Raw genomic sequence first — 15,864 nt, 5'->3', positions numbered from 1 at the left:
ACGGGTAACCTAAGAAAAAATAGAAAAATAAAATATGAAAAATTAAAAAAAAAAAAAGATAAAGCCTAACTAAAAAGATAATGTAGAGATATTGTTTTAAATAAAAAAATCTCCAACTATCTTTATTTATCTAAAAGAAAATCTTCTATTCAAAATTCTTTCATAAATTAAATATCATATTTAGAATTCCTAAAATATGGTATTTTCTTCTCAAATTCTGAAATCTTCAATTCCCACCAGACAGTAATAGCGTAGTAACACAGCGCGCCCACGCCTTGCTTCAGGACCTCTTCTAGTTTGCTCAATTTCTCAAAATTTCTTTTGACAACTCCAAATGTGATAGAATTCAACTTTTTAGCCCAAATTTTGTCCAAGATCATCAAACTTCCTCCAACTACAAAACATGACAAAAACGCACCAATTAACATATGCAAAAGATAAAAACCCGAGAAATATGATACTAAAAATATAAATATTATGAACTTATCAATACTACTGTGCTTTTTTTTTTATCGAAATAAAATACATACAAAACGACCCTGGAAACTGAATCAGTAAAGACAAAAAATCAGTGACAACTAATGAAAAAGTGTCACGAGAAGTCATCCTGAGATGCAAAATTATCAGCAACATCCACAACTCAAGCTAGACGAAAGCAGACCAGACAGTGAGGCGCGAATGTGGAACTGTTAAAATCCTGAGCTGGACCAGTAAGTTATAACTAAGCTAGCGATCAACTGGAAAAGTCACTGTGCAAAAGAGGTCGCCAGATAAAGAAGAGACAATCGCAAACCAGCAGACCCAGAACACGAGGTAGCGGGGACATGATTGTCTGATCCCAACCACATCCCAAAACCAAGTAGACCGATGAACCATAGAAGAAGAAGGCATCTGAACCCGCCAACGTCTACAATAAAAAAAAAATCAAGAACCGGGCAAGGGGAAAACCACAATAAGCGCCCGAAAAATCCTATTCCACTGGAAAACAAGATGACTGGTAAAGGAAAACAAACGAACTCCAAGGACTCCGAAAAGAGGCCGGAAGGCTGTACCTGCAAAGAAAAAATATACCTATATATATATATATATATATATATATATATATATATGTATATATATGAGGACCTACATCAAAAAGAAGAACAAAGAAAAGAAGCCCAAAAGCGAAAAAAGGCTCTAGAAAAACCTAGATCTAAGGTAAGGAAGCCCGGAAAAATCGAAACTGGCCAAGGCAACAATGTGAGTGGGTAAAAGAGCATCAATACCTGTATTTATTTCTCAATTTGTGAAAAAATAAGGTTAATAATAATAATTTCCTTTTTTTTAAAGCAGAAAAAATAAAAAAAAAATATTAAAATTACACTACTGTGCTTTTTAACGATGAACGGATGAAGCTGGTAATTAGCCTAGTTCCGGGAAGAAGCGAAGAGAGAACAAAAATGGGTGTCAAAATCGGAGGCAAAGTGGAGAGAGTGGACGGGAAACTATTGAATTACGCTGAATTTATCAAATATTACATGGCCAGAAACCAGCCCGTTATTCTCACCGGGCTCACCGATGACTGGCGGGCCTGCAGAGACTGGGTCTCCGGCGACGGAAAGCCCGATCTCAGATTCCTCTCCTCACGATTCGGCACCTCTAAAGTCCAGGTAACCATACACTACGACGCCGTCTTGTCACGAATTTATGGGAATCTGAATTTGGGTGTGGTGTTTTCCTAGGTTGCGGAGTGTGGTACGAAGGAATTCACCGATCAAAAGAGGGTGGAGATGTCGGTTTCTGAGTTCATTGACCGTTGGGAGCGGATTTCTGGTTCCGATGATGGCGGCGCTGATGGTAATTCGTTGTTGTATTTGAAAGATTGGCATTTTGTTAAGGTGTGCATTTTGTTTGACTAATATTTTTCTTTGCACCTGAATTATCATCCTTGAGTTACATGTTTGAGCTACCCCGCGGACTTTAATATTCAATTAATTAACATTTTGTAAAATATACTTGAAGTTTAAATGAATACACCGAGTTTGATTCTTGAATCTAGTTTTAGTTTGATTAACCTTGATATTAAACTAGGCCACTGACTAATGGGCTCGAATTCAAAACGTAGTTGGAAGTTGGAACTAAAGTTTACTCTAAATACTTATTTCTTCAAGCTTCAATTGAACTCAGGCCGACTGGATGAATTTCGGGTTTGAGATCAATAGGAAATTAGGGGTGGCATTTGGATGGACTCGATTGCACCATATGCCAGATGAGCTTCATCTCTTGTAATGATTCCAATTTGCTTAATTCTTCAACATTTGCAGGAGTACCCTGAGTACAATGCCTACAGTACTCCATCTTTTTTCTGTGATGACTGGCTGAATCTGTATCTAGATAAATACAATATGCATAGTGATCCCCACACATTAGAAGAACGAGATGAAATTAGATGCTCTGACTACCGTTTTGTATACATGGGAGCAAAAGGTACGTTAATGTTCTCAATGAAAATCATTTTGTAAAACACTAATTTGCAAATGAATATACGAGTAAGGGCAATACACGGTAAGACTCGGAGAAACAATGTGAAACTTTTGACTGCAAGTGCAGGTACATGGACACCGCTTCATGCTGATGTTTTCAGGTCATACAGTTGGTCGGCGAATGTGTGTGGCCGGAAACAATGGTACTTTCTTTCTCCAGGTCAACGCGACCTTATTTTCGACAGGTATTAGTGCATTTTCTCACAGTGTACTGTTGCAGCGCAGAGTTGCCGTTTTTTTTAAATCTGAATATCAAGGAAAAAAGATGAAATTTTTGGGAAATAATGGAAATGAAAGGTATATCTTATTTAGGGTAAATTAGCAAATTTCTAAATCTCTTGTTTCCTCTCGTGGGCTCAGTTCGGATCTTTCTAGTTGGCTATTCATATTTCTATATTTTATTCAGGAATATGAGGTCTTCTGTGTATGACATCTTTGAAGATGTTTGCGAATCAAAGTTCCCCAGAATTGATGAGGTATAATTTTACTCCTTAATACATCGTCTTCTTCTTCAAAGTGCTTTTAAAGGGAAAACAATTTATTTACAGTTACTGGTAATTTGCAAATCTAGGCAATCTGGATGGAGTGTATTCAGGAACAAAATGAGATTATCTTTGTCCCCAGTGGGTGGTATCATCAAGTTCATAATCTGGTATGATTCTAATTTCTATAATCTTCATTTTCTACGTAGTTTGCGAAATATTGAAACGATCTTTTTAGATATTTTCCTAAATTCCATTCTCCTAGTTTTCTTTTTGCCACCGAACATAGAGTTGCACAACTGAGAGAGCTTGTATTCATACCTTGGATCATGTATGTTAGATGCTAATGTCCTACGATTTCTGTGACTATTAGGAGGATACGATATCAATCAATCACAATTGGTTCAATGCCTACAACATATCTTGGGTGGTATGAACATTATTCCAACAACTATTCAGACAAAAAGTGTTTATTATTATGCATTAGGATTTACTGCTCTTATGATATCTTCTCTCTTCAGTGGGATTTGCTTTTGAGGGAATATCGCGAGGCTAGGTGGTATATTGAAGACATCAAGGACATATGTGATGATTTTGAAGGGCTATGCCAGAAAAATCTTGCAGCTAATGCAGGTGTGCCTTTTACTTTTCCTCAGCCTATGAGAACCAAGTCTTGAAAATCTTGGAAATCATTATTTCAATTCAATCACTGTGTGCACAAATCTTTAAGATATTAAGGACATCACACGATAAGGATACAACTATCGTAAATGCTTACATTTTACATGCAATTTATCATGATTATTGATAGAAAAACCAACTATACCACATAAATATATAAAAATTCAAAACGCATGCATTGACAAACACATTTTATTTGTAGTAATTCAAACTTCATTTCAATACCTGATTGCGTTTTTCTGCTGCTGCTTTTTTTTGGAATTTCTGACGCACCAAATATTTGACTCCAAAAGTATAGTCTCTGTAAATAGTAATTTCTTGAAATGTTCGTGCATCATAATTGGAATCAACTTTAATATTTAGTGGTGATTTTACTGTGATAATTATATGGAGTTGTGTTTCCTCGTAGGAATGGATTTCTGTGATCTTTTCATCTTCATGATTCGCTTCGCCTTTGCCAATTTGATCGTACTTCACCAAATAACAAGGGACGATGGAGATATCCACTGGAATTCATCTCAAATGGCTCAGGCTATTTTTTCCAATCTGAAAAGTATCCGACAAATTTCTTTGAACATGAAATCTGTTGGCACATGGGAAGATAAATGTCTCCCTTTTCATTTTATGGATGCCACTGAGGATCAAACGTTCATCGAGTTCTGCAGTGAGCTGGGAAGAACTTATGGCATGGTATTCGACCGTTGTGACATGACTGTCAATCTTAATCAAACCTTACTGGAACATGATAGAGTTAATCTTTCCGACCTTTCGGGTTCTCGTGTTTGTAGTCCTGATGAACTTGTTAGATTTGTGGACTATGCTTACAAAGGTTTTGGAACTGAAATATGATGATTGTGTACTTGCTATAGATTAACTATGAAATCAAATGTTTTAGACAGTAAACTTGTATAAATATTATCATCACTAATTTAAATTCATGTTTGAGCAGATTCAATTAGCAATGTAATCAGTGATTTTCTTTTTTCATTACTTTTTTTTTGAATATGTGAATTTTTATTTATTATTATTCCATTTTATAAACAAATTAATTGAACTTAATTATAACTATAAGGAGTTGTAGTGCCTTTGATTTCTTAAAAAAGATACTTGAAGCAAACACCTTGAGAGTCATTTACTGACCTTTTGATTTCTGATTTCAACATTTGTAAGTCGTTTTCTTCAAAAAAAAAAAAAAAAAAAAGAAAAGAAAAAGAAAAAGAAAAAAGTTGAAATATTTTCGAATAATATAATTTTAGACTATATTGGATAGTTGGGCTAGGTTGTTAATTAGGATTTGTTGACTTAAGCATAGCCAAAGGAATTAATTACGCAATACTCTCACTACTTTAATGAAATTATATATGTCCCCCAAGAAATATAGGAAGAATTTCTTTTTTTTTATTAATTAATTACTTGGTTGACTTAGCCTTAATATATACTTTTTCTAACAAGAAATAGTAAGCCTGCCTGCTAGCTGACTGAGATTACACCTATTATTTTAATTTTATTTTATAGTACTAAAAAAATTAGCTGGAAGATATTGTAAATCTAGTTTTGTGACAGATATATTTTTAAATATAAATATATATATATATATATAGATATATATATGCGACATTTTTTTCTTTGAGTTGTATTTTCACATTGGAGTTGTACGTACCCATGCAGACATTTAAGATTTGATTTTGATTGCACATGTCTCTTTTATTTATATTTGTTGTATTGCATGAGATTTTTTTTCTCTCTTTTTTAAATTTAATTATAATTATATGTCGCGCAAACTTTTAAACGGGTCAAAAATCATTTAAAAAAATCTAATGTATGTACCAATATTAAGTCTTTGTCAATACAAGTTATGGAATGTATACCAAACAAGAAACAAGAATCAGCAGATTAGATGAGAAAGGACAATCAGATAATAAATGGCACCTCTGCTGCAAAAGCTCTGTTTTTTTAACTCCAATTTACATCCAAAGGGAACAAGAAATTTATTACAAGAAGGGAAAAATCAGACAAAAACTACCCTCTAAAAGCAGAGTAAAAAATACAAATAAATAAAGAAGGTCCCAAAGAATTAACAATAATTAAAATCTCAAAAGCAATGAATTTTCGTGAGATAGATATCCAATATACTAACTGAGCATTCATTGCATATCTCTAAGTAAAATATGCAAAAAAATATATTCAGTTAGCATATTAGAAATCGTGGAATCAAATTTTTAATGTTTTTCTGACAATTTTCCTATGGTTGTGAGACGGGTAGACTCGACCCATATTTAAAATGAAAAGTAATACTTTTGATATACAAAGTAATACTTTTTCATGGGTTAGATCGGAGAGAAAATCAGTCTCACGGTAAGTTTTCGTGTTCTTATGGACACCTAGAGTTTCTTCCGGGGCCTCCGTAGTAAAAATAATTGCCCCAAACACTGTTTTTCCCAGCTTTTATGTTGTAGCAATTGGGATGATCGGCCAATAGACGAAGATTGGATAAAGGGATCAAGTTATTGTCCCAATCCACAACTTGCAAATTCCTGAAATACGATGCTTTTGTGAATCCTTCGTCTGCAAAATGCCCACTCCCCATTTGTGTCGATGTATGAGACCCCATTGATCTAGTGTTCACTATTTCCCCTCCAAATTGAACCATGCTTGCGTGCATTTGCAAGTGACTGAACATGAATGATGGCCAGTATCCCACAAGGAGCCCCGGTCCGAATTCGAGCCACCAGTGTCCGTGTTTTGGATCCTGGACATGAGTCACATGAAGTTGTAGCAGATTAGGAGGATCAAACATTGCTTGTTGCACATTAGTTCGAGTCGGTTCGTGAGTTTTCCTAGCAAGCTCAGATATTTGTATTTGATGATTCAAAAGAGTCGAATTTGACATTCATTTGATAGGTCACACCTTATAAACTACTTTCAACTTACGAAATAAATTTATTCTTAAACTAGCTTCATAGAAATTAAGTGTTCAATTAATATAGAACTCGATAAACAATCTTGAACAAAACAAACTAAGCATGAATAAGGACACTAATTTGAGCACAAAATGTTTAATTCTTATGCTTGTCGAAAAAATGTTTAATTCTTATGAGACATGCATCTATATGTCCGAGAGGGGTCGACCAAATCCCCAATCCCATATCTATAGTGACCAAATTGGCATATCTATAGTGACTGGAGTTCTTGTTATGAACTTGCTTGGAATATCTATATTTAACTTCGTTGGCTCTAAAATCTATTAACAAGAAAGAGTGCACCCAAATCTTGGACTCTTGGCTTGTACACGAATACCTAGTTTTTCTCTAGAAAGTTGGAAAGAAGTTAAGTGGAATTAAGAAATGATATTGAGATTCTAAAGCATCTAAGAAATAATTTTTTTTTGCGAGAAAGAGGGAGTCAAAAGTGGATCAAAGCATGCCCTTCGGAAAGAAGAGAATCATGCCATATTTTATTAGAAAACATCGAACAAAACAAAGCGTGGAAGATACAACATTCAATATTAATTAAGCAGCTTTAGTAAATCTAAAAATTAAAAAAATTAATTTATTGTGTATAAGAATCATATTGCTGACCCTTTTTCACTAAATAACTTGTAAAGCTAATGAGAAGCCATTGACCACAGACACGAGAATGCTGGGGTACGACTCACTCGTCGTGTTTTTAAGTTTTAGACGACGTTTCGTCGAAAAACAATTGTAACAAACTCTTCCTCCAATTTAAAAATCGAAAAACTCTGCATATATACCTTCCATATCATAATGCCGATATCGAATTGTCTGGAGCCGTAAGATGACCTCGGAGAGATTGCTGCTCCAATGGCAATTCTGTTGTTAATTTGAACAAATCCGGAGCATAGTAAATTGTAACACCCTGTTTCTTGGTATGCATCCGTCTGTTCATTCCCATACTTTCCATTAGTAATAATAGTTCTTGTTTAATAATTTTTAATAACAATCATCGTACATATAACTATATTAATGTCACGCCACAAATGATAAATATATATATATATATATATACTAACCGTCCAATACGTGAAAAACCTAGGATAGTTGTCTCCATATAATTCCGGGCTGATCTGCATATGGCGTATATAATAACGTTAGTTTCATAGTCAATCAACCCAAATCCCCATTGGTAAAATAAAAACAAAACAAATAAATTCGACACGATATATATCATCATCCATGTCCTTAGTAACTAGTCCACCTGATCGATCTCGAAATTAAATCCTGGTTATTATAACTGACTCGATAATTAAATTAAATTTTTTCGGGTATAGGTACGGGTGGACCTGCCAACCGGCTTCAATGGTGTTGAGATCATGACCGAAGGAACCAGAGATGAGCCATAATTGAGAGAGGCTGAATTCGTATTCATCGGTGACTCGGGGTGCCCACACGTTCAAGTTGGCCTTGGCTCCGTAGTACTCCTCTCCATTCACAAATGCAACTGCATGCTGTATTTATTATACCCACTAGTACTAATCAATCATTCATCGTATAAAATAAATAATATAACAACTATAATTATACATAGTCTTAGGTTGCGTTTGGAGATATGAATTAACAATATATCAAATTTTAAATCCAAACGATCGTCTCATAATTAATCTGACCTCATGATCACTACTCATCGTGTCTCTTCGAACGCCCCTAACGATTTTTTTGCCGAATCTGCGAACGGAACTAGCCCTTAGAACATCCTTCTCTGTTGTTCTTCTGATGGGAATGCTTCCTTCCGGACACCATTCGCCGTGATCGATCCAGGATTGAAATATTCCTGTAATGGAGTCGATATTATTGGATGCATTGCTCTTTGGTCTGTCAGGTGGCTCCTGTAATCAAAGCAAAACAGAAGATTTTTTAATTTTTTTTTTAAGGATCAAGAATTGATATTTTGACATGTATAGTTGAAATTAATTTGAGTAAATCTAAAACAGCCCTTTTGATCTTTTCTCCTATATATCTACCATTTAGTACTCACAATATATATAACTCAAATTAAATTTAGCATAATCAAGAAGATATATATACATGTATGTATGTCATGTTCTAACCAAGAAATATATAAACTGCAGTGATAGAATTAGTTTACCAGTGGCTTCTGTCCTTTGAGGTTAGGATGATCAAATGCTGGTTGATGATGAGCTAAAACACAATCTATGACATCACCATAAGGACTCTACAAATCAAACAAGAGTAACAAACAGTCAGCCCAATTATATATTCAAAGAAAAAGAAATCTACGAGTTAGTATAACAATTACCTGAATTGTTTTGACGGCAGGCTTGTTGATGTTTTTAAGGTAGCTCCTTATTCTCCTCAACTTATGCAAGTACTCGTGCCTTGGTCGGAGCGTCTCGTTGGCCCGTAAACGGCTACCGGCGAGGCTGGTGGCCGTGCTTAGAGAAGAAGCAATAACAAAGAAGGCCGCAAGAAATCTGAATGTGATGGATTGAGAAGAAGCCATATTATATTTGTGGCAGGTGGGTGTGTATTCGTGCGCTTGTTTGTTTGTTGAGGTAGAACTGGCCTAGGTTGCGTTTGTATTCATTCGTAGATTGTCTTGTAATGACAAATAAAACCTAGTCGAGTTGGTTCATATTTTTGGGTACTATGAAGACAATCAAGAAACAGTGGCACACAAAAGAAAAAAAGTTAAACGTCGAGCTGGCTACGCACTTTTGATTATCATTTCATTACTTTTTATGGCCACATGTTAGCTACAGATACTGATCATGCTCTCTATCTCAATCCTCCCACTATGTACGAGCTAGTATTTTTCAAAAATATCCAGAGTGGGGTTTTTTTTTTTTTTTCTATATTCTTTAATCTTCAACTAATTATGTATAATTATATATAAATATATGTAATATTTACGGGTTTTATATATATGAAGATAGAACATTATTATATACAACATATAGGGTTGAGGAGTCTTATTTTTTTGTGACGTGGGAACCCGCAGCCGCTCCTGATCTCTGGTCAAGAGTTCATCTACTCCACTAACTTGGACAACCGTCAGGGGCGCGGGGTTGAGGAGTCTTGTTTGTATATATTCTGACGGGAAGCCGGAAGGGGACATTCAAGGCTCTCTACAGGTTGTTATTTTAGCTAGCTCACACTTAACGCAAGAGTGGTCAAAATTCAAGAGGGGTTCTTTTTTCTTCTTCTTTTTTTTTTCACGAGTGGTGTTTTCATAGGCTGACAAATTTTTATTTTTGTCCAGGGCGCTTCTCCCCAAAAATATTTTTTTACTTTTCTTGGTTTGGAGGGGGGGAAAGATTAATAAGTAAAATTTTTTGCATTTTTTAAATATAATAATAATACCAGCATATCATAATACACACGATACATGTTTTTTTATAGAAAATAAAGAAGAAAATATTTATTAATACGTGATCTGCTGATAGAGCTGTCAAACGGGTCAACCCATGGCGGGGCGGACCGGCCCACCAAAAACCCACCTTTTGGCGGGTTGATGGCGGGCTGAAAATCCTCAACCAAACCCAACCCAACCCAAAGTAGGTTGCGGGTTAGACGGACCGGCCCACGAGTTGGCTCATGACAAAAAAAATTAATAAAAAATATTATAATTAATTATAAATATCATTTCATAAATAATTATTAATAGAACATATTAATAAAAATTTTAATTATTGATTTCATGTGTGTAAATTTTATATAAAGTAATTAATACAAAAAGAAATCACAACTTTTATTAAAAAAATACATATATCACAATAAAAATAAAAATAAATTATTAACAACCCAGGCCCGCGGCGGTCCAACCCGCGCGGGTCGCAGGCCTAGGCGGGTTGGCACATCTAGGCCCACCTTTTATTGGGTTGAAAAAATTTCAACCCAACTCACTTAAATTATGTGGCGGGGCGGACCGGACTAACCCGACGAGCATAACCCAAATTAACGACTTTATCTGCTGAGATAATACGTGAATGTTTGAACTTTTGAAAGTAGATATGATATGGTAATTATGAATTAAATTATACAGTTGCCAATTATTTTTATTAAATAAATATTTTCTATGTTGACAAAGGGTAATTTCATATAATATTTTTTTGCCATAAAGTCGAACTACTAAATATCTCAATCTTTCGATTTAGTACATATAATAATTGTAACGATCTATTTTAATAATATATTCAATAATAAAATTTTTGATTTTGTTGTTCACTCAAAAATACAACAATATTGTTCTCTAAATAATAATAATAATAATAATAATAATAATAATCTATACTATATTATAATACTTGAGACACCTAGAAAAACCGCTCATGTAGACACCATCTTTTCTTCCATTTTTGCCCCTCCTTCCCTTCTTATATTATTCCATAATTCCATAATAATTACCCTTCCTACCCACAATCCCCACTAAAAAACCTCACACTAACTCCACTTTCACATAAAATAAAAAAAAAAACTTATTTTTTATAATACATTAACTTCAATCATCTCACGACTTTTTAATTTTCATCATATTTTTCATTTGGCTTCTACATTTCTTTTTTCATCTGATTTTTTTTCCATTAAGCAAAAGTACAAAAAAAATCAGAAAAATAAAATAATAAAGTGATCGTAACTGAAATTTTTTCGTTGCACATGCATGCGTGTGCCATGTTTACTAGTAATAATAATACACCATTGCATTCAATTCATCCGATGGCGGCAAAATTAGGTCAAGCAGGTCAATTGCCTTTCTCAACATACATGCAAATAGCAAATTTGTCTATCCAACTTTGAGTGTATTTATTTTATTATTCAAACTATTTTAGCGGAAAATTCACGCTACCGAGTCATATTTTTTCAATAATATATTTAAAAATAAATATTTATCAATATATAGAGTTCACTGAAAAATAGTATGAATATGTATTTATAAATGTTCACCCGTAGATTTACCTCCAGGATAATAATCTTGGGAGAGTCAAAAGTTTCTTTTTTAAAGCATAAATCTCTTGAGATGGATTTGAGATAATGAATTTTCAAATCTTTAAACTTATTTGTTTTAAAGCAAAAATCTCTTGAGATGGATTTGAGATGATGAATTTTCAAATCTTTATAAACTTGTTTGAATGAACAAAATTGGAATGAATATCAAAATCCATTCCATATCAAGTTATGCAATTTCAATAATAATCATGATAGATTTCAAATAGATTCAAGATGAATGCAATTTGAAATTCATATCCATCTAATCATTTCCTACATCTCTTCCCGATAGTCAAATTGATAACTTCAAGTGCAACATAAGTGAAAATATAGCCCTTGGGGAAATCAGCATTCGCATGTAAGATAGAACCTTAGAGGAAAGAGGAACCAGCAAATCTAACATGGAATATGAGCAATTTATAAAATTTATCAAAGGTATTTGCGCTTTACCTATGAATTTCAACATCATTAATATAATATTGTTTATCAAATATTTTTGTTTCATGCAAACTACATATATATTATTTGTTATAATATAAAGCATCTAACATCAGAAAAAAATGTCTGATATAAGAATCAATCGCCAGATTTTCCCGAGTAATAAATTGCATAATGAAATTCAATGCTCGATTTACATCGATTTAGATACAATTTCGAAACAAGTGGAAATTTGAAAAGAAAAAAAGGTACAAGAAGAGACAAAACTAGAACCCAAGAAACTCGATGGACCGAGGCTATTAATTTCATGTTGGACCATCTTCAATTCCAACACATGCTTGTCTCAGATTCATGATTACCGTGCTGTGTGCCATTATTATTTATAATAATATAATATATATTATAACTGGAATATTTAATAGTGAAGATGTAAAAATATATATATATGGGGAATTCAGTATTTTTAAATGTTTGAATAAAAAGCATATCCTCCAGTCCTCCCAGCTTGGGTTGAGTCGAACTACCCGATTATCACACACTTAACTTGGAATGATTTGTTCAATTAATATTTTGAAAAGGATGCAATATTAGGAATAGAGAGATGTCATAACAACGCTCCACTCTCGTATCGGTTTACACGGAGTATTGTTTAAATAGATTTATTAAAATATATGATATCATGTCGTAACATTCGTAAGTCATAACTTATATATATTAATTATTTTCGTAGAGATGAGATAAATATCTCGTTCAAGGTGGGGTTGGAAGTTGGAACTCGGGATGTGAAATAAGATATGAGGAATTTGGGGTTGAGATTTCAAAAAAAAAAAAATTTTAGAAAAAATATTAAAATAAATTAGGATTTCAAATTTGGGAAAATAACTTCTTTTTTTTGAGGAAGGGAAAATAACTTTTTAGTCTATTAATTTGTGTTTTTTTATGATTTCGGTCAACTGACTTTTCAATTTTTAGTTTTGGTATAAAAACTTCTTAATTTTGACTATTTTGATTCATTTATCACCGAAATATCCAATTTTCGTCGAGAAACATTGATTAGACGACAAAAAGTTGGCGATTTCTTGATTTTGAAGAGAAATCAATTTAATTGAGAGCAAATTAATTAATAGCAAAAAAAAGTCAAACAAATCAAACTTTACAAGTTTTATGCATTCAACTAAAAAAAAAAGTAAAACCATAGTGACACCAAAATGTGATTTAATTACCACATGATCAGCGTTTTCTGATAAAAAAAAAATTAAATATTCCGGTGGTAGATGAACAAAAATAACCACAATTCAAAAGTTATTGTACAAAATTCCCAAAAAAAAATAAATTACAAGCCTTAAAAAAAATTTCCTAAAAAATTTTTGATCAGGGGTATAAAGGGTGCAAGTTTTATAGCTTGTAACTTTAATGTTATAGAAATATAATATATTTACCATTTAATGTGGAAGATAATTAGATAAAACCGTGTTTTTATTTTTATCTCATCCGTTAATTGTTTGACCTAAATTTCAAAAGATTTGAAATTAAAAATAATCATGTTATCGATATTTATCGACTATCATCTCATATACTTTTAAGGATTTTATCGTCCCATGCATGCCTTATCATATATATTTTCCCCTTGGAGTGTACAAAATGAGGTGATCCTTATTTCATGATTTATTGTCCCCTTTGTTTAATATCGACGTCATGATCGATTGTCTGTGATGTCATTTTCAATAGGGTTACGCCTTGTGCAGCTTAAATAACATTTCTGCGGCATCCAACCACCAAAATTATTGAAAGAGCCTACTCATATTTAATTCTTTTTCCAAATTATTATTATTTGATCACTAGCTTTTTCAAATTTAATTTTCGTACAAAATATGGTTTATTATTATTATTCCATTTCTCTGTGCATGATACTATTTAAATCGTACGTACCAAGTGACTCTCTAAGCAAATTTCTAATTTAAAAAGTTATAAATCCGAGATGCTGCCTGCAGAGATCTAAAATACGATTATCTATCAAACGAAAAAAAATGTAAATTGATTGTATAGTTTTTAAAAAATTCTTTTTCGTGTCCAAATCTCAAATGTTTAGCGGTTGTAATTTATGCATGCATAAATTTAAGGGATAATAAGTTTTTTGGTCCAGTAATTTTACCTCTTTTGGGTTTGCTCCATTAACTTTTTCGATGTAGGTTTTGGTACACTAACTTTGCATTTTTAGTGTTTTTTGGTCCAACTGCATACGTGTCAGCTTCTGATTGCTCCACGTCATCATTTTGAACCAATCAGAAGTTGACGCGTATGAAATTGGACCAAAAAACACTGAAAATGCAAAGTTAGTGTATCAAAACCAACATTGGAAAAGTTAATGGGCCAAAACCAAAACATAGATAAGTTAATGGACCAAAAAACTTATTTTTTCTAAATTTAATACCAATACTTATATCCAATCCGTTGCTAAAAATTAGATATAAGACAGTTCCCAAAAGAAAAAAAATATAAGAAGGAATACTCTATAACATAAATAAAGTTGAATAACAAAAGACGATCATTCACATAAAATGTGCGTATAATAGGTGATCACCATATTAAAATTATATATATTTATGAATTTATATTTTCACATATATTAAGAAAATCATTAACTATTATGCTATATGATTGGGATGGATAAAAAAATGTCATCTAAATGAGTGTGACGTACAGGGTAGAAAAAAATAAATTTATAAGAAAAAAGTTTCTATTTTCTCCTTATTTAATGTGTATTTTAATATTATAATTTTTTTAAATCAATTGATTTATTTAATTATTGGAGAAAATTGGTTAAATAATATATAAAATAAAAATCTCTATTCTCATACTTATCTCTTACTATTTAATTAATAAAGGAAGGGTAGTTCAAAGTAACTATATTTGGTATTTTAATGTGAAGATCCTAAAATACCTTTAATTATACTATATTTGGTATTTTAATGTGAAGATCCTATATTTGGAGTAAATTTTTTAAAAAAACAATACAAGAGAAGGGTAAAAAAATAACATTTCATTCTCATTATCTCACTTTCTCAACCTCTCTCTCACATTTATCTCTATTATATATTGTAAAAACATAAAACATTTTATGTTCTTTTTTTTTTTTCACTAAAATTTTTCTTTCAATTATTATATTTCATATAGTTTTCACACTCAACTTGTGTGGTTTTTTGCTAGTATATATATATACACACACGTTTATCTGTTTTTTCACTTTCACATAGATTAAAAAAAATCATTGGAAAAATACTACATTATTTACAAACAATCTTTCTATTTTATTTCTATTTACGTCATTAAAAAAATGATGATATGTTTTTCAAGACCTAGTTAGCAGGGCATTACTGGTAAATAAAACAACAAATGATACTAAACATAAAAGGGAGTGAACTATAGTATTAGGGAATCGAAAAAGGGAAAGAAACATATATAATATATTGGCATGGATGATGTAATAAGTATGAAAAATAGACTACATATTTGAGATAAATGGAAAATATATATATATAATTTTTATATGTATATATTACGGGGAAGTATTATCTATTATATAAAACATTTATACCCAATTAATTAGGGGGGGAAAGTTAGCAATGAATATTGTAAAAAGTGCATTAAAAGAGGGGAGATGCTATGATGATGACTTTATAGAGTTGTAGAGCAATGTTGTCTGCCACTGTTGGCAGAGGCCCTCCCCAATTCATTCTTGCTATTCATTTCTCATCATCATTACTTTAAATTAATTATTTT

General features: G+C 32.4%; 2 protein-coding genes across 3 annotated transcripts; one reads left to right on the top strand and one right to left on the bottom strand.

Annotated features, from left to right (window-relative positions):
- Positions 1 to 1,367: 1,367 nt before the first annotated feature.
- LOC140882460 (arginine-specific demethylase JMJ20) lies at positions 1,368 to 4,627 on the top strand. 2 transcript variants are annotated; one of them, XM_073288475.1, is made up of 9 exons: positions 1,368 to 1,649; positions 1,722 to 1,877; positions 2,304 to 2,466; positions 2,590 to 2,707; positions 2,929 to 2,998; positions 3,094 to 3,174; positions 3,378 to 3,434; positions 3,526 to 3,637; positions 4,095 to 4,627. In XM_073288475.1, exons 1-9 carry the CDS (start codon positions 1,389 to 1,391, stop codon positions 4,532 to 4,534), a joined length of 1,458 nt encoding a protein of 485 aa, XP_073144576.1. In that variant the 5' UTR covers positions 1,368 to 1,388; the 3' UTR covers positions 4,535 to 4,627. The 2 variants fall into 2 exon arrangements, with proteins under 2 accessions (XP_073144576.1, XP_073144577.1); XM_073288476.1 differs by having other exon boundaries at positions 1,428 to 1,649; positions 1,722 to 1,836.
- Positions 4,628 to 5,639: 1,012 nt separating this feature from the next.
- LOC140882356 (protein neprosin-like) lies at positions 5,640 to 9,296 on the bottom strand. The gene is made up of 7 exons (XM_073288312.1): positions 8,960 to 9,296; positions 8,789 to 8,875; positions 8,310 to 8,528; positions 7,986 to 8,150; positions 7,716 to 7,769; positions 7,437 to 7,583; positions 5,640 to 6,434 (listed from the first exon to the last, which is right to left on the bottom strand). The coding sequence occupies exons 1-7, from the start codon at positions 9,161 to 9,163 to the stop codon at positions 6,057 to 6,059; spliced, it is 1,254 nt and encodes a 417-aa protein (XP_073144413.1). The 5' UTR covers positions 9,164 to 9,296; the 3' UTR covers positions 5,640 to 6,056.
- Positions 9,297 to 15,864: the final 6,568 nt, after the last annotated feature.

The sequence above is a fragment of the Henckelia pumila genome, chromosome 2, assembly GCF_033568475.1.
Source record: "Henckelia pumila isolate YLH828 chromosome 2, ASM3356847v2, whole genome shotgun sequence".
In the NCBI taxonomy this organism is placed as follows: Eukaryota; Viridiplantae; Streptophyta; class Magnoliopsida; order Lamiales; family Gesneriaceae; genus Henckelia; species Henckelia pumila.
The sequence above is the reverse complement of the archived record's forward strand: the minus strand, read 5'-3'. Positions and strand labels throughout refer to the sequence as shown.